Below are 26,826 nucleotides of genomic sequence, written 5' to 3'. Positions count from 1 at the left end.
AAATTTAACTCACTACTCTCACATTGTGCTTTTTTTTTTTTTTTTTTCAGTCGAGAGACCAAAAGCTAGATCTTGCAAAAGATTTCTTTACCTAGCTGTAGGTATATGAAAAATGATAATATACCAAAACTGCATTAATTTACAGTTCACATGTAAAGGGGAAAAAACCATAAGACAGGAAAGCGTCCAGAGAGAACAGACATAAATAGCAGAGGGAAGGTTTCTGGTATGACTAAAGAGGGTTTGTCTTGCCTACAGCTTGATGAGATGGTCGTTACAGAACCCAAGTAGGGAGCGGGGTAAGGTGGACAAGCCATGTGTCTGGGAAGTATCTCCTTTCCGGAAACAGGAGGAAGAGCTGGATGCCCTCGAAGGCAGTTCCTCTTCCAAATTATTAGTTGATTTTTGAGTCAGTAACAACGGAAAAATTGGTAAGAAGAGTCTTCCAAGAAACTCCAAGACAAGGCTGCTTTCTTCTCAAATTGACACCAACACAATTAATGCTAGGTTGTTCTGTGCCAATGAAGAAAGGTGAGGCATTCACCCTCCTAGTTTCCAGGTGCTCTGACCACCTCTACAATATGACCTAGTGGTTAAGGACGTGGACGCTGGAATCAGACTTCTTGGGGTCAGATCCCAGCTCGGTCACTTGCTAACAGAGCCCGCTTAGGTGATCTACTTAATTAACCTGAGCCTCCATTCCCTCACCCCGCAAAAGGGGTCACCGCACGTGTAAAGCTCCCAGAAGAGAGCCGGGCGGACGTAAGTGCTACACGTACACGTTCGCCACTACCGTCCTGTCCGGGGCCTGATGACAGGCAGGGCCCGGTCTCCAGACGTGCCTGGGAGAAGGCATTAAACGAAAACTGCCTAGCACACTCTATTTGGTTTCCAGATTTCGTGTTTATATTTTGTTTTCTTTCTTTTTTATTGCGAGCCAGAAGTTCCACCTTCTTCTGCCAAGAAACAAGGAACCTGTCCACTCAGTGACCGTGGTTTCCACGAGGAAGTGAGTGGAAGCAGATACTTCCGAAGAGAACAAAAAGCCAAGCCCTGCCTTCAGTCGCTCACGCAGAGCCGCCTACGCGCGCCATCCCCCGAGGCACCGCCAGCCTCTGCAGCCGGGCTCTGGCCGGGCCCAGACCCGGGCGCCCCCCCCACCCCCGACCACCTTCCACCCCCTCCGCAAGCGGGCCAACCTTCGACGAAGTCCGAGGCCGTGTAAGGCCGCTGGTCGGGGCCGCTCTCGGCCGGGCTGCTCAGGGCCTCCACGGCCAGCTGGATGACCTCCACCAGCTCGTCCCGCCTGTCCTTGCGCACGGGCTTCTCCTCGGGGTGGCGGGTCAGGCCCGTCTCCAGCTGGTACACTTTGTGCAGGGTGAAGCTGTCAAAGGGTACGGCGGCATACTCGGTGGCCTGTTTGACGCCGCTGTGCACCTCCGCCCTGTCCACCTGGGAGCGCAGGAAGGCCAGCAGGTCGGCCTGGGCCCTCCCGGGGGGGCCCGCGGGGTCCCCCGCCAGGTGCTGCGCGGTCCTGAGCTGCTCGCTCCTCTCCTGCAGCTCCCCCTGGAGCTGCGCGATCTGCCTCTTGAGGCTGCTGATGTAGTCGCGATGACGCTCCTCCAACTCCCGCATGGCCGCCTGGTACCCGTCCTTCCCCGTGGGGCCGCCGGCCCTGGGCAGCGCCAGCTGCTCGTCGTCGCCCCTTGGCGTGCAGGCCAGCATGTAGAGGACGGAGACGACGCAGCAGAGAAGCACAAGCAAGACCGCCACCCGGGAGACCCACGCGAGCAGCCCCCGGCGCACCATCCTCGCTCAGGGATCAGCCACGCGTCCGGCGGCCGCGGTGCTCATCCCAGACCGCCCGGCCCGCGAGGGGCGTCCCTGGACTAGACCACAGGGAGCACACGTCCGGGGGTCCCCGAGCCGCTCTCATCCATTTCGGTCTACACCGCCTCTCGTTCCTGGGAGTCCACGGCCACGGGCAGCAGCTTCCTGACTCCTAAAGGATGCACTTCCAGGCAGAGGCAACGAGTCAGGGGAACCGTCCGAGTCGTCACGCTCATTCCCATCGTAGCCTTCCAGAGGGAACCTGGGGAGACCAACGACAATAACACTTACTCAGGACGATAACCCCCCTGTGCTCGCCACGGCGATCAATAATCAATATTCAATGGAGTTTGTGGAAAATGCTTACAACAGCTGATTAACTATCGTTTAGTGTTCCTAAACCAGAATGCAAATATGCACCTGCAGAGTAGCGTACACAAAGAACAAAGGATGCAGAAAAAAGACTGGAAGGAAACATGGCAAAATGTGAATTCTCTCTGGGTGGAAGGATTAATGGTGATTTTTCTGCTTCTCTGTAATTGTCTCTATCTTGCAAATTGGCCGCAATGGCACGTTATTATTTTCATGGTTAGAAGGAAAAAGCAAAACCTGAATGACCATGAAATTGCACAACGGGGCCTTCCCAGCACCACTGGATGCGAACGGTGAGCATCCCGGGCTCCTGAGGGCACCCAACCCGGGTAGGCCTGCCAGCTCGCTCAGCGTGGCCCTCGTACTTTCTGATGAGGACGGGAGGAGGCACCCGGAGGCCCAAATATGCAAACGCTGAGTGCGGTCCATAACTTTCAGAACGCATCCGGGCAGTTCTTCCAGGACAGGGGATGATGAGTTTACCGCAGAAAGGGGCGGCGCTGGAAGAAGACCGTAAATACTGCTTTGTCAGGACTCAAACCCCGGATGCCTCTGCTCAACCTCTGGGAGCAATTCCGGGTCCTGGCCGCTCATCGGGGTCACCCAGCCAGACCACAGGGCCTGTCATCCAACTCCACCCACCCCCAGACAAATGAGGAGCCGCCTGGCTCTCACCCACTGTCCCCTCCCCCTGGGAAGCCCCTCCCTCCTCCGGCTGGCACTCCTTCCTCAGTGCCCTCCCTTCCTTAATCCCCTTTGCTCATCTCCCCTGCCCATCTGAGCCACAAAAAGGAATGATCAATGGATCAAATAAGATTTCTTGTTGTAGGGAGATTTTAATAACATTTTCCTAGATGCATCTTTTTTTTTTTTTTTTTTTTTTTTGCGGTACGCGGGCCTCTCACTGTTGCGGCCTCTCCCGTTGCGGAGTATGGGCTCCGGATGCGCAGGCGCAGCGGCCATGGCTCACGGGCCCAGCCGCTGCGCGGCACGTGGGATCCTCCCGGACCGGGGCACGAACCCGCGTCCCCTGCATCGGCAGGCGGACCCTCAACCACTGCGCCACCAGGGAAGCCCTAGATGCATCTTTTTATATTACTTCTCTTAAACAACCTCCCTGAGGGTACTGTGTCCTGGCCATTTTATAAAAATTCAACATTAAAAAAATCCCCATGAAAACTAAATTACCTTTTTTTTTTAAGGTTTTATGTTTGTTTTCGGGTTTTTTTGGCTGCGCCTTGCAGCTTGTGGGATCTTAGTTCCCCGACCAGGGATTGAACCCCGGCCTCGGAAGTGAGAGCACAGAGTCCTAACCACTGGACCACCAGGGAATTCCCTAAATTAATTTTTACAGTCTTCACCCGACCTAGAAATCCAGATTCTCACCTCATTTACCGGTGGGCTGTCCCCTTTACTGACTGGAAGGACTCCGGTCAATTAGCAACTTCAGGACCCCTGGGAGTAGGGAGAGATGGACTTTCTGGCATCCTCCCTACGCCCAGAGCACCGTAACCAGTAAGACTGATGGTCTGAGTAGTCACCTGCCATGCCCTATGGCCACACTCTCGAGTTCCTCTCCTATTTCCCTGGTGATGTGCGCCTTACATATATCACTATGCTATCAAAGTAGTTTATTTCCCAATTTTCCTTTAAAATTCAACACATAACATTCTCTCCAATATTTCCCTTGGCCTGAGGATTTTCTCTCTCCTATAATTTAGCACAGTACACGGTTATCAGTGCTGAGTTTAAAGTGTACGTTTAGACGTGGAAGCCTTCTCTGTCTGATGAAAATCTCAGGCTTTGTATAATGACTATAATTCTGTGATTTAAAACATCTCAGCTTTGGTATTCAGGCACCTTGCTGTTTTTAATGAAATCTCTCCGATGAACTCATTATATCCAAGTATTAAATTACCAGTGAAGACATGTTATCACGTTATGCGGCTACTTTAAAAAGACTTTTACTTTACATGGACTGTCATTAAAGACAAAATCAGCAAGTCAAATAACAAAAATGGAAGGTTCAACGCCATTTGTTGTACTGTGGAAACAAAGCATGCAATCTTTCGAACATATTTTTAACTGAATAATGGTTATGTTTGCATAATAAATTGAAATCACATTGGTTAACCAAAGCAATGTATTAAAGCAATGGCTAAAGAAATTTAAAACTGTACAACAATTATTAGTTCTGTTCCATAAGGCTCTTGAAAGCCTAGTCTGGCTTTTGAAATTCACTAGTATAAATTTCAAAGTTATTTGGTATTCCATTCTTCTGGATGTAAAAGGAGAAAGAAATCAGATCTAGGAAGAAATGACTTTTTAAAAGCAATAAAAGCCGTAAAAATTACTGCCAAAGGAGCAGTGATGGATTTCTCCTTTTAAATGTCAAGAGCAGATAATGTACGTCAGAAACAAAATTCTGCATCTTTTAACACACAGTGCTTTTTGGATGTTTCTAGCAATCTAACCTGGAATCATAGTAGTAACACCTGGCCACGCGTTTGTCTGCTAAAGTCAGGAGGCTCATCCTTTGCACTCTTACTTCTGTGGAGACATCGGGTTTTTCATCTGCGGCAAAGATCCGACCTTCCCAGCTCTACCACACACAGGAAAGAACGGCCTCAATGAGATGTAACCCTGACCGAACGTACAGCCAAACCGCAAAAGTACAACCTCTCCCGCTCTCTGCAGAGATGCTGGGAGAATTAAAGAGTTAATTTTTTTTTTTTTTTTTTTTTTTTTTTTGCGGGCCTCTCACTGTTGTGGCCTCTCCCATTGCGGAGCACAGGCTCCGGACGCGCAGGCTCAGCGGCCATGGCTCACGGGCCCAGCCGCTCAGCGGCACGTGGGATCTTCCCAGACCGGGGCACGAACCCGTGTCCCCTGCATCGGCAGGCGGATTCTCAACCACTGCGCCACCAGGGAAGCCCAAGAGTTAACTTTTATAATGTGTTTACAGCTGCAGATGGAGAACACCATGTAATTACCAAGCACTATTACAAGTTAGAGACGACAGTGAAAATACAGCTGTACCATCCCAGCAGCACTGTGCTACTATTTTAAAAACTTAGAAAGGGCACCCAGATTTCAGAGGAGCTCCATCTTTGGGGTGGCTGGAGCGTGAGATGAAGCCCTGTCAGTGACCAACGTTAAGAAGTGTCGGTGAAGAGAGGTGTGTGCTCCTACTTTTTCACCGCAGAAAATCCCTCGTGCTCGTCAGGTGTCTTGCCACCTACACTTTAAACGTCCATCCTTCTCCAGTGCTTTCCTGCCTCTTGTCAAATCCCCGAGGATGTTCTGTGACGCACCTTGTCCAAAACCCTGAACTTATTGATTAGACTGAAGAGACATCCAAGCCCAGCGGTTTTGCTGCCACTCTTACAACCTCTCTGGGCAACAAAACAGCGGGCGGAGGCTCCTCCACGGTCCTCTGTGAAGGGAGAATGCGCTGCAGAGCAATGCTCGCCAGATGCCCCAGTGGGAGCCAAACGAACGCAGCGCTACCCCCCAAACTCGCAGGCTGGACAGACTGAATAACCCTAAGAGCTCTGTCCTGGGGTATACAGGTAGGGGGCTGCATAAGGAATTTCTTTCTGAACATTTAAGGCAGAGAGTCTGAAAGAAGCAGGGGGCCCTAGGCCAAGGGGGGGCCAGCAATGGGTGGGTTTCTCAGACTCCAGGTGCAAAAGCTGTCCGGCAGCCCTGACGTCCTGGCCAGACCAGCAAGCATCCTGGGCAGCCCTGTATCTCCAAATAACGCAGCGATGGCCCAACCACAGGACAGAATCACAGTCCATGTCACCCAGGATACTGTCATTATTCGTCCTTGCTGTTACGGAGCATCTATTGTTATTCTACACTGATAAGTTGTTACAGGAGACGAAGAGTGAAGTAAGCACAAATTCCATCAGCAAGTTCATGAGCTTATAGAGGCATTAAGCCCTTTGCAAATAACTATAACATGAGCCCCCAGCAGGCAAATGCCATTAAAACAAATACAAAGCGTTAATGCCATGCTCCCACCTACCAAATGTATGGGTGAGGGGTGTGTGTGTGTGTGTGTGTGTGTGTGTGTATGCGGGGGCTGAGAAGAAAAGTATAAATAAATAAATTTCCAAATGAGAAAAGCTTAAAATAAATGTTAGGAATCCACATCATTCGTTAAAATAAGATAGGCAAGTGGCCAACGGAACTGTTTATCATTTCATCTTAAGAGTGGAAACTCTTCGAGAGTGAGACTAAGACAGGTCTAAGTTTGGTCCAGAGTCTGACACTCAACCAAAATGGGGACAGTGGAAATTCGAACTCCCACAGCTAGGACAGAGGCACCATTAGGACGGGTGCACTCATTGTACTCTGTAGACCCCAGGGGACGTTTTGGTCACGAGGGCTGTGTACGGTGACAGAACGTCTACGAGAGGCTCATAAATCACGAGGCCCGCAGGACATGCCCGGCTGTGGGATGCTGTCCGGGCCGCGGCAGGCGGCAAGGACGGTGGCTTTGTGGCGAGACCGGGTCGGGAGGCGCTACACAGCACAATGACAGGCCTTGTGAGTGATAAAGGAGACCATTCAGGGAGTGGTAATAAATTCCAAGGCGGACAGCTCCACCCTGTGCACACGCACAGCCAAAAGGGATGGTGGGGAAGAAAACCAGCTGTGTGTCCTGAGCCAGGAAGCGGCGGGCCAGGGCCCCAAGGCCGCCGTGTGCATCGGCTCCTCCTGGGCACAGACAATCGGCTCTTTGACGGCAGGGGCACAGCTAACCTTCAGCGGCAGGATTAGCTGTACTAACAGAACATAAAGCGAGGTCCTATCTCCTGGGTAAACACACCATCCTGAATGTGCATGGAGACGGCAACCTGCAAAGATTCTTATTCAGAGGTGTTCTCGGAAACACATCAAGTAACTCTGTACACTTCACCCGGCCTCAGCGCTGCATTTAGAATCCCCTCCGCCTCCGTCTGGCGCCCAGGACCGCCTCTGCGTCCCTGCCTTCCCACCATGGTGTCTACCTCCCCCCCGTCAGCCCGGGGCCGCACGGCCGGAGTGGGGGGATTCTGCAGAATCCAGCAGAACACGGATCAAAGCCACTGCAGGAGCCGAACACCGCCCCCCGCAGCCCCGAGCCCCTGCTCGCTGCCTCCTGTGCAGATTCCTCCTAACTGGTCTCCATCTGGTCTCTTAAGAGAGACGAGCGTCTACACACAACCCCTGCAGCGGCGTTGCAGGGTCCACAGCAACCTGGCTCTTGTGCACACCTCTACTTCAGGGCGAGACGCTGCAGAGAAGCTAAAGCAGCCTGAAGATGAGCAAAATCTCCCCAAACCATACCCCAAGGGGGGTCTTAGGAGCAGGGCTCCTCAGGCGTGGCAGACCTTTCCGGAACGCAGGCGTCTCTGCTCCACTGGGGCTCGAGTCAGCATCCGTCACGGGCCAAGTGCTTTATCCTCGGGGCGCTTCTGACGGCGGCTGGGGAGCGGAGGGAAGCCCTGTGTCACTGTCCGCGCAGGACCAGGTATGGGCCAGCGGGGGGGGCACAGGCCTCCACACGCCATCACAGCATCAACGTGGCCGAGAAGCGTCCTCGCGGGCCGCATCCACCCTGACACCAGGCTGTCTGGCCCGAGGCTCCGCCCGGACACACAACTGGGCTCCAAGGGTCGCGCTCCTCCCTCGCCCTTCGCACTCGGATCAGGGGTCTCCAAACTGACCAACATAAAGAGCGTATTCCAGGCAGGAAATAACCAGTGGGCGAGTGCCACATGTTAACATGCTCATTGATAAGTCAGAGTACTGTTGTAGTACGCATTCGCCAAACAATACCCCTAAAATAACGAAAAAATTGTTTTTAATGTCTTCTCACCCTGAGGAACCGTCCCAGGCCCCCCGGGCACCCGCTTCCAGCTCCCAAGTAACTTCCCTCCGCACCGAGTTTCACCCAGTGTCCCTGGGACGGAGCTGCAGCCTCGCCCACCCCAGGGCCCCAACGCAGCCTCCCGCTCCTCAAGGTGACCTTCCTGCCTCTGGACCTCCGGCTCCATCCCAGGGTCCCCGACACCTGCTGCCCAGACACTGCCTGGCCGCTGCCAGGTACACGCTTCCCTCCCTTCCAACCCAGAGGACCTGGACGCGGCCTTCAAGATACCCTAGAGGGTCCGTTCTGAGGTCCTCCCTGTTACCAGATCCGGGGGCTGGTTCCCCATGGCCCAGAGGGACCGAAATCCCCTCGCTGGGAGGTGTCCCTCCATCCCCTCACCTCCACACTGCTCTGCAAGAATCACTGATTCCTTTTTCCCTACTTGGAAGCAGAAGAAGGGAAATGTGGAAGAAGAAACTGAGGTCTGCTAATCAGAAAATGAACATACGGAGATTAATCACAGCTCGGAAAGCCAAAAAGCCAGGAAACAGGCCCAAGCCCTTTCTGCTAGTTTCTTTTGCTTTTGGTTTCTAATTCACTGGTGAACCTGTGTAGAGAAGAATTGGAAGAGAGGGCCTTCCTGAACACACGTAGATTTTTCTATTCCCCGCCCCTTGCCACCTCCAACCTTGTTTCAGGAAGCATCTGAGGAGGTCAACCAGCACAGGTGGCGGCCACGGGGCCTGGGGAGTGACAAGAGAGAAGGGCACCGCACCTGCACAAGAGGGCAGGACTCACGCTACTTAGGATAAGCTGAATCGACAACCTTTTCCCGGCAGGAAGATGCCCCAAGCAGGCCTGCAGGCCTGAGTCAGCTGCCAAAAGCCTGCTGAGAGACCTGCCCGGCCTCGGTCTGCCCCGTCCTGCGGGCTCTCTGAGGCTGGTGGGGTCACCCTGCCCGCAAGGCGAGAGCCCCAGAAACCAGGCTCCCAGCATCTCCTGCTGCTTACGATCACATCCGCTTAGAGAGCATCTGCTCTGGGCCAGACACCAGACTAAGCACTTTATAAACATCATCTCATTTAATCCTCCAAACAATCCTATGAGCTACGTCTTATGATCCCATTTAAAGATCGGGAAACTGAGGCTTAGAGCACTGACGTAACTCGCCCAAGGTGCACGGCTGGTAAGCGGCCAAGCCTGGTTTCAAATCCAGCTCAGTGTGATGCTAAACCTTGCTCTTACCCACTAGGCTGTACCGTTCACCACCATCACTAATCCCGAGCTGCTTGCTGAGACCCGTTCCTCATCTTGCACCCAACCTGTCCAATTCTTCTTGCTTCTGAATGCCTAGTGGATCCTGCCTGGCCCCTCAGATGTAGCATAATGCAATCTTTTCTTCTCTATATAATGTTCTGCCTCCCCACTTAACTGTGGTTTGCATGTCCACATCCCTTACCAGCTCTGCAAACTCACGCCACCCCTGGAAACAATGCCGATCTTGGCTGTGCCGGGGTGTGAGCCTTGCTCCGGCCCCTCGGTGGGCTCGGGACAGAACACCCCCTGCGACATCCAAGGGCTTCTGAGCAGATGCCAGAAGCTGACACCCACTTATCACCCGCTGACAAGCATCCTGGCAAGTGGAATGTCTTCTTTGAAAGGAGAGAGACGGGACATCTCTCAGTCAGCTAACCAAGCTGCTGGCTGGCCTCACCACGAGTTCTCTCCTGTCCGGCGCCGGCTTCTCCCTTCCGTCCTCCACAGAGCCTGGCAAAAGGAGCTGCCCGTGCAGTGCCACGCACCGCGAGTCCCCTACCGTGCTCGCACGCAGGCAGAAGTCACCCCGGCCGCTGACACCGCCGGAGACTCCGGGAAGTGTGCCGCTGGGGAGAGCAGGCCCCAGCTTCCAGGGCAAGGCGCGCGACTGATCCGCAGGAGAGGGTAATTAAAAGTGAGCGGTGCTCGTGCGTCCCTCCAGCTGAGCAGCGAGCACAGGCCCCCAAGCAGATGCCGGGTGGAGCTGCTGGGCAGCAAAGGTGAGCGCCGAGGGTGGGTCGGACCTGTGAATCACCCTCCCTGTGCCGTGAAGGCTGAGGTGGGCTCAGCTTCAGTTACAGCGAGGGCAGCACAGAGAGGGAAAGCGGGGCTCTCTGCTTCCTGGTAAGATGATCCGTGTACCTTGTGAGCAGCTCGGAGAAGGAAAGAGGAGGATGAGAAATCAGGTTCACCAAATGCCCCCACCATGTCCCAGGCCAATGCCTTTAAAGCACTTCTAGACACAGAGCTCCCAGAGCAGGTGAAAGTCCAAGGCGGGGACCTGGTGGCCCTTCAGGCAACCCCAGGGGCTCCACGGAGGACCTTCCGAGAATCCCTGGACCTCGAGCATCATCTGCTGTGTCACCCGAACCTCATGTGAGTGGCAGGTCCCAGTCTTGAGACTAGGATCTGGGACGTGGGGAGGCCCGAGACTTACCCACACAGCTAGCGGCTTCCACATCCCCAAACGCCTCCAAAGTCATTGACACCAATCAGCCTGACGCTCCGGAGTGCAGACAGAGCTGCCACACGTACAGAACTAAACCTCACCAGCAAAGGGGAGGCAATGCAGCAGGGAAAGCCCCACAAAGAGGATAAAACACGGGCCCTGAAGAGAAGCGGAACCAGACACCAGCCTCTAAAAGTGCAAGATGGCGGCCCTTGGACCTGGAGGTGCCTGAAGCTCTCCCCGCTCCCCACCCTGGGCTCCCTGGGTGAGACTCGGCTCCACTGCAAACGGTGACGACCCACGGCTTTGCTCTGGCCCTGTGGTCACCCGGTGGCTGGCGTGTGCTGCCCCTCCCAGGGGTTTCACTCCAACCCCGAGCGTCAGCCAACTTGATGTATGAGCGTGGTCGCCCCAGGTCTCGTGACAGAAGGGGGTGACACAGCAGCTCCTCACCCTGCAGCACGGCCGTGAAGGAACAACCCCTGGACACATCCTGCATCGCAGGTGCTGGGGACCCACTCTCTCGAGCCCACTGACGTGTTTTGCTGGCATGTTTGAAGCGAGAGGGTTAAGGAGGAAACCGCCACCTTGAGTCAAGACAGAATAACCAGACTGATTCTGCCTGGTTCTCCTCTTTCTCCCCAGCACACAAACGAGGGTCTGGCTTCTAGAAAGTGGCTATTACAGAACAGGACTGGAGAAACTGCGGACAGTACAGAATTACTTTAGAAACCCCATGGGGCTAGATCAGCAGAGCTGTCTATCTGAGTAGAGAAATAGAAACAATAATGCAGAAAAAATATTAGTCCAATATTATATAAATGCAAAATGTCGTTATTATTTTCGCAAAAATAAAACCTAGAGCTGATCGCAGACCGTTTTTGTGGCCAGCTGCGGCCCGTAGGCCACGGGCCCCTCCTCTGGCGTCCCAGCCTTTCCTCGGCTTGCACCCCACACCAGGGCCAAGACTCTTCTACTGCCCACTATACCCACTGCGGGGTCAACTGATCACTAAGGGATTAGCTAAAGCATTTCAAGATGTTACTTCCAGGGACTTTCCTGGTGGCGCAGTGGTTAGGAATCTGCCTGACGGTAAAGGGGACACAGGTGCAAGCCCTGGTCCGGGAAGATCCCACATACCGCGGTGCAACTGGGCCCGTGCGCCACAACTACTGAGCCCGCACGCCTAGAGCCCGTGCTCCGCAACAAAAGAAGCCACTGTGATGAGGAGCCTGCAAACCACGGCGAAGAGGGGCCCCTGCTCGCCGCAACTAGCGAAAAGCCCACGCCCAGCGAGGAAGACCCAAGGCAGCCAAAAATAAAATAAATAAATACATTTACTTTTTTAAAAAAGGTATTACCCCCAGAAAGAAATTTACCTGCAATAGAAATTGTCCTATTTCTACACAAGGTAGACAGCACAGAGTGCTTACTTCATCCAAGTTTGTTTTTCAGTTTAATACTAGTTAATCTTATGCTAATTTTCCTCTGCATCACTCTTAAAATATTCCCTGTCCTTCCTGGAAACATTCACCTTCCTCTCTAGGACCCCACCCTCTCTGCATCTTCTTCCTGCTTCTCTGAAGCCTCCAATGGGGCAGGTTCTATTAACATCATACCCATTTCGTAGGTAAGGTCATGGAGGCAGCGGTTAGTCACTGGCTCGAGTCACCCAGCAACAGAACAGCAGACCTGGGTGTCCAGCTCAGGCAGCGTGGCTCTGCTCTCCGTCTCTCCATCACCGGGCCCTACGCTCCTCTACAAGTTTCTACGTGCTGTCACAGAGGCATGGGCATCCTAGAGGGGTGCACAAAGCCTGGCCAGGGAGCAGTGCTGAAGCATGAAGGGCCTGAAAAGAAGGAACCAACCAGCCGGGCTGGCACCTTGACCTCAGACCTCCAGCTTCCAGAACTGTGAGAAATAAACGTGTGCCATCTAAGCCACCTGGTCTGCGGTGTCAGAACAGTGCTCCGGCCTAAGACAGGCCTCCTGTCACGACGGGGACTTTGTACGGTAGCCATAGGCATGGGTTAGCCAGCCGGCTACCTTTGTAAACAGGAGAACCACATGATGTGAACTGGATTTCAGCCCACGGGCAGTGCTGAGAGGGACTGGAGAGGGGAGGCCGGCCTCGGGGAGATGGGCACGTGGCCAGCGCACCTCTGTGGTGTCCGAATAAGGGACGTGGGGGCATAGCAGCCGTAAAACGTGGGCTGTGGTTCCAGAGTGCTGTGTCGGGTGCCATCTCCAGGGCCTGCAGACCGGCCTGACGCGGGATAGAGAGGATCCAGGGAGCACGAGGGTGGAGGACGGAGCCACCGCTGGGAGAGAACAGGTACCGGGGAGGACCCAGGGCAAAGACGGGCTGGTGCTGGACACGCCCGGCGGGTGCTGCTGCTGAACGGACGGGGGCTGGGGGTCGCCCCGTTGACTCCCGAGCGTCACACTTGCACAGCCAGCCGTCAATCGAACGCGGGCGGAACCTGATCAGAGAGCCGAGCCGGCGCCGGCGTCGTTTCACTCGCCAGGAAGCTTAGCCTCGGAGAGAACAGCTGGCGTTTAGACGGTGAGAAGGCTCGGCTGCAGCACCGTCAGAACCAGAGCCCACGGCTCCGGACACCGGCCCCTGCCTCTGCCCCGCACTCCAGAAATTTTAAATCAAAGTAGCTCTCTCACATCCTTCCCATCCCCCAAAGCCCAGTTTATTTTTAAAAAGAAAACAGATGAAAACCGTAGTGTGTCTTAAAAGCTCTCCCCACACTGCATTTAAACAGAGAGGCGGGGACCCCAGGCAGGCTGCGGGGGGTGGGGGGGGGGTTTAAGAGGCCACTGCATGTGAAGGCGCAGCTCGGTGCCCAGGCACGGGGACGGGCACGGGGCAGGGGGGGGTGGTCATCACGTTTCCTAGACATCACTCAGATCTCGGGACAAAACACCTCCCGGCTGTAAGCAGCAGGCAGACTGTCCGACCAGCGGACTGCCCACTTGGACCACGGGCACAACTCAGCCAAGGTCGGACCCACCAGGTCCCTGGTGAAAGGTCAGCAGGTACCCTTTGGGAGGAATCTCAGACCCTCCTAAGATATTTCTGAAATGCAATTTTCCAGTGGCTCAAAATGACATGACTCGATACAGCAGTGTTCTAATTTTAGCTGCCAGTACTAGAGATATTCCTGGGGTTCAAAAAGTTTTTCTAAACAACAATAAAACCTGCTTCTCTAAATGAGGCTTCAAGATCCCCTCTTCTGGGGCTTCCCTGGTGGCGCAGTGGTTGGGAGTCCGCCTGCCCATGCGGGGGACGCGGGTTCGTGCCCCGGTCCGGGAGGATCCCGCGTGCCGGGGAGCGGCTGGGCCCGTGAGCCGTGGCCGCTGCGCCTGCGCGTCCGGAGCCTGTGTTCCGCAACGGGAGAGGCCACAACAGTGAGAGGCCCGCGTACCGCAAAAAAAAAAAAAAAAAAAACGATCCCCTCTTCTGACTGCACGCCATCATCCTGATACGTAACAGTCCTCAGTTCCAAGCTGCTCAGGGTGGGCATAAAATGCCTCTTCCTGGGAGATAAACGGGAATACTATCCTTTTGATTCCACACTGAGCCTGCAACACTTGCTAAAACGGCTACAACTGCACGACCCCATCTCAAAGGAGCAAAACACACAACAGCGTTTCAGCCCAGCTGCAGCGACCTGCGGGCCGCAGGACAGGTGGAAGATGAGCGGGGGCTCTGAGACCACCCCCTCCTCTCCCCATGCTCACCAGTTCCCACCGGAGGGCGGCACGTGGAGCCCTCGCGGCAAGCCTTTTCTCCATAGTAACAGGAGCATAGAAAATGACGCCTGAAATGCAGCAACGACGTTATAATTAACATGAATTTTATCCACCCAGTCACTGAATACGTATTGAAGGAGACTGTGTGGACTATGACAGCGACAGAGGGGGGGTTAGTCGAGGTTCCCGTCCTCACAAGGTGCCGGCAAGGGGGAGAGAGGGGACAGGTGAAAAATAACCGGCTGCCAGGGGGATGTGATCAATCTTCATTAATACAAACAAGATGTCGCTGTGGTTCAGAGGAGAGACTGTTCTGGTTGGATCAGGGGAACCTTCCAGGTGGTAGAGCTGGGGACCCTCCGAGAATCCCTCCATGACCTTGGTTATAAACCATGCAGACCTAGTTAAGGTTTTCCACTCCGGCTCCAATTCCACTACTTAGGATGCCTGCTGTCTTAATTTTTAAAAGGGGAAAAAGATAAAAGAACTATAAAAGTTCAGCATTTTACTCACAGACTCTAGTTCTTCCTAGATTGTTTTTCAGATCCTTTTCCATTATAGGTTATCACAGAATACTGAGTAGAGCTTCCTGTGCTATACAGTAGGTCCTTGTTGTTTATCTATTTTATATACAGCAGTGTGTCTATGTTCACCCCAGACTCCTAATATATCCCTCCCCCCTCCCAGATTGTGTCTCTCTGAGTGTGTCTCTGTGTTCAAATCTCTTTCATGTGTCGCAAGCCAGGTGAAAACCCCATGGCCTTGCCACAGTCCTTATTTATTTATTTTTTTTTAACATCAGCTCCTTCTACATAGAAAGAAGAGTTGAATTTTTTTTTTCTCGAAACCAAGCTAATGGGTCTCAAGATTGACACAAAGGCAATTATCCGGTGGAGAAGTGGGTCTGAGGAGGGCTCCATTTTAAATGAACGTTGCTTTATCTCTACTAAAAGCCTCTAATTATTTCCAAGGTTCTGGCTCCTTCCGAGTTTCTGGCCCCCGGACAGGGCTGACATAAGCAAAAACATAACGAAACGAAGGGTACCTCTGTCAAACAGCACTGCGGCTCTGCTCACCAGCACAGCTGGCTCTGAGAAGCCACCAGGGAATCTACAAACAGGGCAAAGCACACACAATGACCACACCTTCAGGCCTCAGCACTGCCTATAATTCACTGTTTCGTTATATCTTTATCTGTAGCAATTCAGAAAAGCAAGCAACCCCCTCAGCACAGAAACTTCATGTTCTTTATCCCATTTATTTGCCAGGTCAAGGTCTCCCTCCAGGGCACACAATCCCAGCTGCAAAGCTGATGAAAAAGTAACGTCCGTTTTCTTTAAACAAGTGTGAAAATGCAGAGTACAAACTAAAACCCCCATGATGGGTTGGGATCATTACTGCTTTCATCTTCATCATGACCCGCACTAAGAATGTGCAGAAATTTCAAAGGAACATCGCTGGAGAAAACCAAATTAGGAGGTGATAATCAGGAAAAAAAAAAAAAAAATTCTCGTTTACACAGGAAGTTCAAGGCCAAGCCTGTTCTCAGATCACTGGCCTCCGCCTCTCCCTCCCAGCTCCTCTCTCCTCCTGCGGCCCCCCCCCCCCCGACCTACACTCACCTGGCCCATCCTTCCCCTGGCACCAGGTGTGTTCTGAGACGCCTCCCCTCCCCCAGAGATGGCCAGCCGGAGAGACTGCTTGGTGTGTGGTCTGGCTCAAAAGGATCGGAGCCAGACCAGAGGCCCGGCTCAGAAAGCTGGAGTCAATGACCCAGGGGAAAGCTGCCCGCTGGGGGCAGCACATCTGGGGCATACGGCTGAGTCACAGGATGCCCAGAGCTGCAGGCCTACCACCCGAGCACCTCGTCACACCCCACGGGTGAGGCCAGAGGCAGCTCCTCCCCGCTGCCTGCGGAGGGACCGCCGTCAGGTCCCGTAAAGCTGCCCCCTGTCCGATCGCACACCCCGCCCCCAGCCCTGAAAGCCAACGGGGTCTAAGGAACACGGGATAAGGAGGCTGGAGCCCCGGGTTCCACCCAGAGGCGTGTACTCCCTTAACTAGGAGGGGACGATAGCCATTATTGAAGGACCCTTAACGTTGAGCTTATAGATACATTTAAGATTTATAGATAAAAATTACAGACAAAATGAAAAATGCTTATTTGACTGATAAAGATATTACCTAAGCTCTCAGGAGTCATAACCCAATGGCAGTCAATCAGAAACGGAAATAAAGCATTCCTGAAAATATCCTGTAATTTAATGGGGGAAAACTGTGTACTTTACAAACTTCAATCCAGATACTACTTTTCTGAATTATATCCTGAGTAAAGTAAAAGACACCCAGATCAAAAATGTTTGGCTTACTCTTCTCAATACTAAAGTCACCAAAGCTCTGGTCATTCCAGGACTGGACAAAATGCTAACAGAGTCTTTGGACAAGCCGTTTAACAAGCATGCACTGAATATACTGAATTAAGTGACAAGTCTAGTTCACGGTATCAGCTACCTATATCATACAGACCCGTAGCTACATGTCTGCATTTAGATACAAGTGTAAGTGCAGATATCTAAGTACAGACAAAGTATAGATGTACAGATACATCTCAAGACATAAAGATGCACAAGCTAGAGGCCCCGCAGAAAGAAAGCCCACGAACCATAATAAGCTCACTGCTGGAGGAACAAAGGTAAGAAAGGAGCGACACAGACAGGGGCATCCAAGCCAGCACTGAGGGCAGAGAAAAGGCTTTCTGCAGGCGGTGACCCCTGAGCTGGGTTTTGAAGGAGGGACTTAGCAGGGAGAGAAAGGATGAAAGAGCGTTCCTGGCAGAAATAACCCCATGGCAGGGCTTGGAGGCAGGAAGCAACATGGTGCACGTGGGCCGCGCAGGCCCACTGGGGTGGCTGGAGCATATGGGATCAGGTTGTGCAGAACATCGAGTTTAGGGCGGAGATTATAAACTTGGCTTTGGCCCTGGGCATGTTAAATGCCTCGGAAACGTGCAGGTGGAGACGGGGAATCAGAGGAAGTCTAGCATACAGACGGTACAGCATCTAGGCCATCGCTGTAGAGACGGTACTGAAACCCCGAGGCCGAAGGGGTAACGTGGGGAGAGCACAGAGCAGAAAGCAAAGCTGGTACCCCAGCACCGGATGGCCAGGAAAAGGAGACGAGCTGCAAAGGAGCCGAGAAGGGACTTCCCAGGAGCTCCGAGTTCACGGCACTGTTTCGATCTAGAGACAAAGACCCTGGGCCGCTGGGCCTACGCATCTCCCGCGCCACCTACGAATGGGTGGGAGTCTGCCTGTTCTAGGTTCAGTATCAGGTAGCCCACTTTTGCCACATACTCAAACCGTGTCCTGCAAACTAACCTCCTAACAAAGCTGATCTCGGGGTCTCCGTCTGCCTGAATACAGTTTCTCCGCTTGTTCAGAACTGAGAAAAAAGAAAAAAGAAAGCAACTCCGGACATTCGGAAGCTGCCCTGACCCTCCCAGCAAGGCCACGTACCCTCGTACTAGACGTAAACATCTGAAGAACATCAGCCTCCCACAAGGTCGCTCTGGGACCAGGACAAGAATCAACAAACACAAACAAAATAAGGCCACTTCATAATTCTGCCTCATCACAGACAAAAACAAAGAAAGTGTCACCCACGAAATACCAAACAGCCCCCTTCTTGGCCAAAGTGACTGACCGCTACTTCTATCCTAGTTCCCCATTTGAGCCACTGCCGCAATGGATAATATTTATTGAGATGCCACATCAGAGCATTAACCCCGCTTTCTGACAGCAGCCAATCTGGAGCAAATCTCCCCTTCCTCAGACTGAAACCCAAATCCATATACTAGGTTGTAACAGCCTCCTCCTGACACCCCCTGGATTCTCCACAGTGTGTCTTTATCGTAATGAGCAACAGACCCAGGAGGACCAAGTACCGCCTTCCTGTCTGTGGCTGGAGACAACTGACGGAACTCAGGTGAGCAAGACAAATATGCTGAGCCCTGGGGCCCCAGGACAGGACACTCAGGACAGCAGTTACCTCTCAGGAGGGAGCAGGGGAATGTGAGCGGGGAGGACGGGGAGCCTGGGAAGCCCTAGAAGGAAACAGGTGTTGATATTGTTAAGATTCTTTTTCTTACAGTGGGTGGTATGTGGGGCTGTCATATTCTTTTTAAAAAAATTTTATTATTATTATTTTTTTGTGGTACGTGGGCCTCTCGCTGCCATGGCCTCTCCCGTTGCGGAGCACAGGCTCCGGACGCGCAGGCTCAGCGGCCACGGCTCACGGGCCCAGCCGCTCCGCGGCACGTGGGATCTTCCCGGACCGGGGCACGAACCCGCGTCCCCTGCGTCGGCAGGCGGACTCTCAACCACTGCGCCACCAGGGAAGCCCTATTATTTTTTTTTAAGACACCAATTGTACTTGAACATTTGTTACATTTTTAAAAATTTTATTTATTTATTTTTGGCTGTGTTGGGTCTTCGTTTCTGTGCGAGGGCTTTCTCTAGTTGTGGCAAGCGGGGGCCCCTCTTCATTGCGGTGCGCGGGCCTCTCACTATGGCGGCCTCTCCCGTTGCGGAGCACAGGCTCCAGACGCGCAGGCTCAGTAGTTGTGGCTCACGGGCCCAGTTGCTCCGCTGCATGTGGCATCTTCCCAGACCAGGGCTCGAACCCGTGTCCCCTGCATTAGCAGGCAGATTCTCAACCACTGCGCCACCAGGGAAGCCCGATATTCTTAATAAAATGTTTTTATGTCTGAAATCTTTAACAATATGCTTTTAAGAAGGAGGATGCAAAATAACAATGTCCGATGCTGCTGAGCTGTGAAGCTAAGAGCTGAGAAAAGGAGGTGGCGGTAACTCAGCGAAAGCTCTCTTGCTGGCTTGCTGGGTGGGAACGGCAGGATAGGGTGGATTACAGACAGAGGGAGAAGGACATGGAGACAGTGAGTATGGGAAACGTTTTCTAGTTTAGCTGCAAGGGAGAAGGCAGAGAGCGCTGGAAAGGTGCGTGGTGTCACGTGACAGGTGAGACGTATGGACCTCCACTCAGGACAGGCACATGGAGAAGAGAAGACCCTGCCTCCTGCGGCTGCCTCTACCCTTAGGCTCTGGCCTCTGATCAACATTTAACTGATCGGCCCCACAAATGTCCCCTCCCCCATTACTGCCTAATGAGTATCACAGATAGGAGTGAACGAAAAGACTGTATCTACGAAACTTCATAATATCTGCAACTCTTTCCTTCATTAACATAGATCAGTAATAGACTTTGTATTTAGTTTAGTCTCTACGTTTATAAATTATAACCATGTTATACAAGCTTCACTGTCATTCAGACGCTAAAAATCTCGTTTCCATAAAATTGTGGAACCAAGGGCAAAGCAGAAAAAGGCGACTGTCCACAAAGTTCGCGGACTTTACGTCTCACCTCACAGACGGTCGAATGAGAACGGGGCTGGTGACAAGAGCCCCTTGAAAGCAGCCACGGAGTTTTGTTCAGCACAGCGTTTCCCTGCACTCGGGCCTCCAGGAGCTGCTCTCCCACCACACACACAGCGGGACCAAGGCTGCAGCCATGCCCCCGGCCTCTCCGGAAGCAGCTGCTTCAAGACAGAGGTCAGCGGGGCTCAAGGTCAAACCTAGAACCTGGGCTGCGCTCGGGGCTCAAAGAACCCCAGTCAGTGGTTACTTGCTAAAGCTGCCATTCCCATCAAATGAAAACATGACGATGATAAATTAAAAACCTTTGACTGATTCCAGGGAGCTCGAAACTCATCACAGACAAGATTATTTCCCTACTCCTCATGACATGCTACTAAGGGATCAGATATCTTTTACCCTTATTTGAGAGAAAGAAAAATTTAAATCCCCAAAGCACAAGCTTTCTGGATGAATGTAAAATAATTATTAATGAATCGGCCTGCCAGAATATTCATTCACATCTACACACAATGAAGAAAAAAATATATTTAGAACCCTCCTTGCTACGGGGAGACAGAAGAAATGTTTAAAGATCCTTTTCTTCACGGAATATGTAATCTGAGGGAAAAAAATTAAATATGTGGAAAGCAACGCTTAAATGGAACCTCTTAAAAATGCCAAAATGATAAGATGTTCAAAACCAGGAGGGAAGGAGAGAGAAACTTAAGTATCAACCAAAATACAGCCTCCCTGAGTATTCTGGCTACAGGCCTGAAGGTCTCACCTCTGGAGCGTGTAGCCAAGGTGAAACTGTGTATCAACAACGACTTACTTGGAAGAAAAGAATTTTATCTTCTGCAACGGAATTCAATCCGCTCTCAGGGACCCCATCTGCAGGGAGCAGACCTCAGATTCCCGTCTGTTCTGGGGCACTCGCGCCGCGGCCCGATCCAGCTCAAGCGACCCCGCGCACCTGAACGTGCCCTGTGCCGCACTGTGCAGCCCAGAGCTGCACCTCCTCCAGCAGGCAGTGCCCCGAGGTTTCCCCCCCACTCCTGCCCTTGTCCTGCAGGCAAGGCTCCCGGAGGGAATGGAAGGGCCAGCCCCTCGGAACCTCTCCGCTTCCTGCTGCTGCCTGAGTTTCTTTTCCATTCCCAAGGAAACAGCCCGGAGAGCACACCCCACGTCAAGATTCTGGTTTACTGTAAACTCTACCCTTAGGCTGTCAGCTTGGGCTTATAGGAAAGCACAGATCCTTTCTTGTTGTTGGGCTGTTTCCTTCTTTCTCCCTCTCAACAAAGCCAAGCTTTTGGAAACATTCAGTGCGTACTTTCAGGTTACTGTCGCACTATGAACCTTGAAACAACTCTCATTTTGCTCCTGGAAGCCCAGCCGTGGCCGCTACACCCAGGCAGCACCAGAAATAATCAAGGTCCTAGTTTCAATGGATGGAAGTTGCAGGGCAGCACGGAACACTCCGGGGCTACTGGGAACCAGACACACTGGTATCTTCAAAACATCACCCATGTTACAAAAGGCTTTTGTATATGTCCTCTCTTTTCTAGTCCCTGAAACATCCCTCTCTTTCAGGTTCTGATCATACCAAGAGCCCCCCAGCCCGTCTTCCCACTCCAAACCCCCCTCCACAGCTGCCATTAGGGTTTTACTAAACTCACAGCTTCAGTTATGATCTGAATCATAAATAACTGGAAACACCCCTCACGCTGACCCTCAAGGTCCCGTTCATGCGGACCCCTGCCGTCCTCCAGCCTTGCCTTCTTCCACAGTCTAGCCAGGGGCGTGCCCGGCGGGCAGGTGGTGAGCCCTCCAGCCCCACAGACGCTCAGCCCTCGGCAGCCGGCGTAGAGAGCAAGGCGTCGGCTAACGTGCCCAGATCCAGAGCCGTCCGCCCCCAGGACAGCGCTCCACATCCGGACCACGGCGGGAACGGAAAGCAAGCTGCTCGTCCATCGTGCTCTGCACTCTCTTGCTGTACCTGTTCGTGGTGTAACCCTGGTCTACGACGGTCTTCTCTTCTTCTTCATTCCCTACTCTTAATTTATTCCTTTCCAAACCTGACTCCTTCTTCAAGACTCATCTTAAATACCTAACTGTTCACGAAGCTTTTCTTTACTGCTTTTCTCTCCTGCTTAGCCTTCAAGTCCCTTGATTTCATCTTTCTCGTGGCGCGGACATTCTGTCTCCAGTCGCATACTTCTAGGCACTTCATGTCCTCTTGAGGGATTGTAAGCCCCTTGAGGGCACGACTGGACCTGCCCCCTCTGTACACTGACAGCACAGAGGGCACAGAACAACATCCAATCTGTTGAGCGTCTACAATATATTTGGAAGCCTCCTTGCTGGGGAGTATAGAAGAGAATTTTAAAGATCCTTTTCTTTTCTTCAAGGAATATGCAATATAATTGAAGAGAAAAAAATTAGATATATGACAAAGCTTAGACAGAACTTCTTAAAATGGCTAAAATGATAAGATACTCAAAAGCATGAAAGGAGGAAAAAAAGAATCTTTTGTATTAGACCAAAATACAGCCTCGCAAAATGTTCTGGCCGGTCTCCCCGACTCCCTGTCCTCCCCAGCACCTCCACCCCCGACCAAATCCACTGTCGTAAAAAACTCAGATCCAGGGCTTCCCTGGTGGCGCAGTGGTTGGGAGTCTGCCTGCCTATGCAGGAGACACGGGTTCGTGCCCAGGTCCGGGAGGATCCCACATGCCGCGGAGCGGCTGGGCCCGTGAGCCGTGGCCGCTGCGCCTGCGCGTCCGGAGCCTGTGCTCCGCAACGGGAGAGGCCACGACAGTGAGAGGCCCACATACCACCAAAAAAAAAAAAAAAAAAAAAACTCAGTTCCAGCGTTTTGTCTTCTTTCCTAAAGGCGTAAATTAAAGTAAGCATAATATGAAAATATATCCTATTCAGTGATGTGTGAAAATCAGAATAAAGTTTGGAAAAAAAAACCCCCAAAACACACTTGCTATCACCAAGCTCATATGGGGTGAGATAGTCAGCTGCAGGAGAGCATTTACATAACAAAGAAGCAAACCGCAGGGAAATCAAACGCCAGCCTATTGAGTTGCTGCAGATGGTGGTATGTGAGCAGGAAAACACCCATCACAACCCTGCAGAGGCCGCTAAACCAGGGGCCGGGGAAGTTAAATGAAATCCACCAAGAATTATTTCTTGTCAGAACTCAAAGCAGATGGAATAGAAAAGTGACTCAGAAATGGAAAAGCCCCAAGTGACCTAAACTCTTTCACAGGTACCTAAAATGCACAGGGAATGACCGCTTAAAGAGGCATAAGAAATGCCTGGAAGAAATCGAATAGTAATAATAATAATAGGCAGTAGATCAGGACTAATTCTGCAAGCGGCAATATTTTTTCCTCCTCCGGTTAAGTGGGGAGTTTGCAATCCAAACAGTTTTGGTGATTATAACTATATATTATATTTTGTGTTTCTCCATTGCACTTCCCAATATTTCCTCCCAGGAGAAGCTTCTGATCCCAGGCAGCTGCCAAAACATGCGTGGGGCTGACAGGGCCCAAGATGTTGCTGGTTAAAGAAGGTGAGGGCACTGAGTCTGCAGAGAAGCGTTTACAAAGGAGAACAGCAAAGGCTCGAAACCATCCGTGGTGAGAAAAAGAATGTGGAAAGAGGTCTCTAGTACTTAAACAAATGTTAAACTGACTTCCAAATTATAAGCCCTGTGCCTGTTATCCGTGAGTAGACTAGATCATACAACACATAAGAAGAGAAACATGACTAGATCATACAATACATAAGAAGAGAAACATTGTCTCCCATGTTTAACTTTATAGAATAATTAGTGAAGTCTTCCAGTTCTCTAAAGGCCTGCAAAAAAATTCCAACGTGCTCTCCCAGCACCTCAAAGAAGGGTTCATCATCCAAGCTGCCCCTTAAACTATGTCCAAAATCAAGGGTCTAAGATAACTGAATAAGTTACAACTTCTGTTCCAATGACAACAGTAAAAAATGGGATAAACGTTGATTACTACTTAAAATAGACCTTCTTGTAATTCATCAACTGAACTCTCCTGATTAGAAGCTTTCGAAAAAATACACACTCGATCTCAAAATCACCGGTGCAACTAAATATCCATTCATAACCACGTTAACATTTTAAACATTTGCAATCATTCAAACAATGATTAATAGCCCCAGATTAACAACTGAAAAGTGAGGTTTTGTTTCTCATAACTGAAGGAAACGTAATACTCCAATTCAGTGGCTGGAAATTTAGAAACTAAACATGATTCCAGTTGCAAGATAGCAGATTGAACCCATACATTTAAGCTAATGTAATAGACCACATTAACATGCTATAGAACAAAATCACATGATCGGATGAATTGATGCAAAAAAAGCATCTGACAAAATTCAACATCCATTCATGATAAAAAACAAAAAAAACTCTCAGAAAACTAAGAATTGAGGGAACTTCAACTTGATAAAGAGTATCTACAAAAACCTACGACTAACATTACATTAATGGTGAAATACTGAACTGGGAACAAAGCATGGATGTCCACCTTCATAACTTTTGTTAGATCTAGTACTGGAAATTCTAGCTAGTGCAACAGTCAAGAAAAGGCAGACACACTAGAAGTAAAGAAATAAAACTGCACATATTTGTAGCTGACATGATTGTCTCTAGAAAATACAAAAATCAATCATATTTCTATGTACTATTAGTGCACATGTGGACACAAATTTAAAATACAACAGCATTTACAATCACTCATAGAATTGAAATACTTAGGTGTAAATCTAACAAAACATATATATGACCTATGTGCTGAAAAGTACAAAATGCTAACAAAAGTATTGAAAGATCTAAATAAACTGATTCATGGACTGGAAAACAGATTCATGGATTCAAAGACTCAACATAGGACAGACACAGATTCTCCCCAAACTGATACACACATTTACTGCAACCCATAAAAATCTCAGCAAAATTGTTTTATACATACAGGCAAGATTACTCTAACGATTCTATAAGGCAGCAAAGGAACTAGAATAGCTAAAACAATTTGCAAAAGAATAAAATGAGAGGAATCAGTCTACCCATTTCAAGAATTATTATACAACTACAGTAATCAGGACTGTGTGATACTGGCAGAGACAGACACGCAGGCCAATGGAACGGGATAGAGAACCTGAAATAGACCCAATGGATATGCCCACCTGGGTTTTCACAAAGGTGCAAAAGTAATTCAATGGAGGACAAACAGCCTTTTCAACAAGCGTGCTACAGCGATTGACTATCCACAGCTCCTCCTCCCCACAATGTCGACCAAAAATTAACTCAAAGGGGATCATAAATTTCAATGTAAGATGTTAAACTATAGAGATTTTAGAAAAAAACACAGGCAAAAATCTTTGGGATGTAAGACTGGACAAAGAGTTCTTTCCCTGGCACCAAAAGTATAGTGAATAAGATGAAAAATTAATAAATTGGATGTCATCAAAATTTAAAACTTTTGCTCTGCAGAAGACTTTGTCAAGAGAATGAAAAGATAAGCTAAGGGTTGGGGGAAATATCTGCAAACCACATATCCAACAAAGGCCTAGCATCTGGAATACACAAAGAACTCTCAAAACACAACAGTGAAAAACACGAATAATCCAATTAGGAAATGGGCAAAAGGACACGAACAGGCATTTTGCAAGGTGGGAAATCAGCCAGGAGGCCAAGGCAGTGATCCAAGCACGAGATAACAGTGGTCCAGATGAGGATGAGGGAGCAGGTGCGGCTGAAGGGAAGGCACTTGGGCTCTCTGCTGGACGTAGGACTGAAGGACTGGGCGACTGCACGGTAACGTGGGAGGCGGGAGGTGTTATGGATTCGGGGAGCCACTGGATGGCTTCCTTTGCTGAGCTGATGGAGACCGGCTTGGAGAAAACAACATCGAGGCGTGCTTCGGGCAGGGCGAGCTGCAGGTGACTATGAGATTAGTGGGAAAGGCAGGGCTTCACGGTGCTCTTTGGGCACCGGGGTCAAGGTTATAAAGCAGGTCTCCGGCCCTCGCCCCCTCGCTCCCCAGTACCCCACACTGATGGGCTGGTGCCATCTCCGAGCCCCCCAAGTTCACTCTTGCCCCCAGCCTCGTACACGTCTCTGCCTGGAACGTTCCTCTCCAGACCTCAACTACTCTCAGCCCTCACTTCTTGGATTTGACGCTTCAGCCCTACTGTCTTACGCTGGAGGTTTCTCAATCTTCACACCTTCTCCTTGCCTGGAAAGCTCTGTCTGTCCTGTTCCCTTTGCCTGGGAAGGCTGTCCTCTCCCTCCAGTACCTTTGCCTGAATATTCTCGTGCATCCTTCAGCATCAATGTGGCCTCCAGGAATCCTTGGGTGGCCTCTGGTTAAACACCCCCCCGTGTGGTCACCTGACACAGCCCCCCTCACACTGTCCTGTGGCCACCTGTTCACCCCACCCCATCTGCAGACTACCTGTCACCGAAAGAAAGAGCTCTGTCCTCTTCATTGCTGCCTCTATGCTGTCAGGCCTATACCAGCACATATGGGTCAATCACACGCGTCAATATGTTCTCTGGGTAGTAGGACAATAAAAGAATTTTCTCTGTTGTTAGTTTGATTCTTACGGGCTTTCCATGTTTAGCTTCACAGAAATGTACTTTGTAGCAGAGAGTAAATGTCATTCCTGAATGCTTCCACTTCCCCACTCCCTCCAATGAGTGTCTGCACGAGGCTCTGGGGGAGGGTCCTCCGCACTCCGGTCTAACACTGCTGCTGGAGGTCCTCGCTGGAACCCTACAACATCTGACCCACAAACGCTGGAGTGGAGACAAGACACCTTTATACAAAAGAAGGGCACTTTTGGCACAGGTAGATTTTGCTACCGAAAATATTTTCAATCCCAGAAGATTGTCTAGGCAGGAAAAGGAGTATTTAAATGACAAGGAACCATTTTCTGAATGCTCTCTTCTATGGGCCACTTAGTTTGTTTTGTTTTTTTTTAAAAAAACAAATTTATTTATTTTATTTATTTATTTTTGGCTGTGTTAGGTC

The 26,826-nt window shown here is 50.9% G+C and overlaps 1 protein-coding gene across 11 annotated transcripts in view; it reads right to left on the bottom strand.

Moving 5' to 3' along the window:
• CSGALNACT1 (chondroitin sulfate N-acetylgalactosaminyltransferase 1) overlaps nucleotides 1-26,826 on the bottom strand; it is a 292,946-nt gene that overhangs the window by 83,481 nt on the left and 182,639 nt on the right. For 10 of the 11 annotated variants that reach the window (XM_067022817.1, XM_067022821.1, XM_067022822.1 and 7 more), the window contains one exon: nucleotides 1,200-2,092. In XM_067022817.1, coding sequence (XP_066878918.1) covers nucleotides 1,200-1,809 — 610 coding nt within the window. In that variant the 5' untranslated portion in view covers nucleotides 1,810-2,092. Of the gene's footprint in view, nucleotides 1-1,199; nucleotides 2,093-7,586; nucleotides 7,681-26,826 lie in introns of those variants that run through there. The other variant, XM_067022825.1, reaches the window with a different exon arrangement.

Source organism: Kogia breviceps, chromosome 20 (genome assembly GCF_026419965.1).
Source record: "Kogia breviceps isolate mKogBre1 chromosome 20, mKogBre1 haplotype 1, whole genome shotgun sequence".
NCBI classification, from domain to species: domain Eukaryota; kingdom Metazoa; phylum Chordata; class Mammalia; order Artiodactyla; family Physeteridae; genus Kogia; species Kogia breviceps.
Note: the sequence above shows the minus strand (reverse complement) of the source record. Positions and strands in the feature narration are given on the sequence as shown.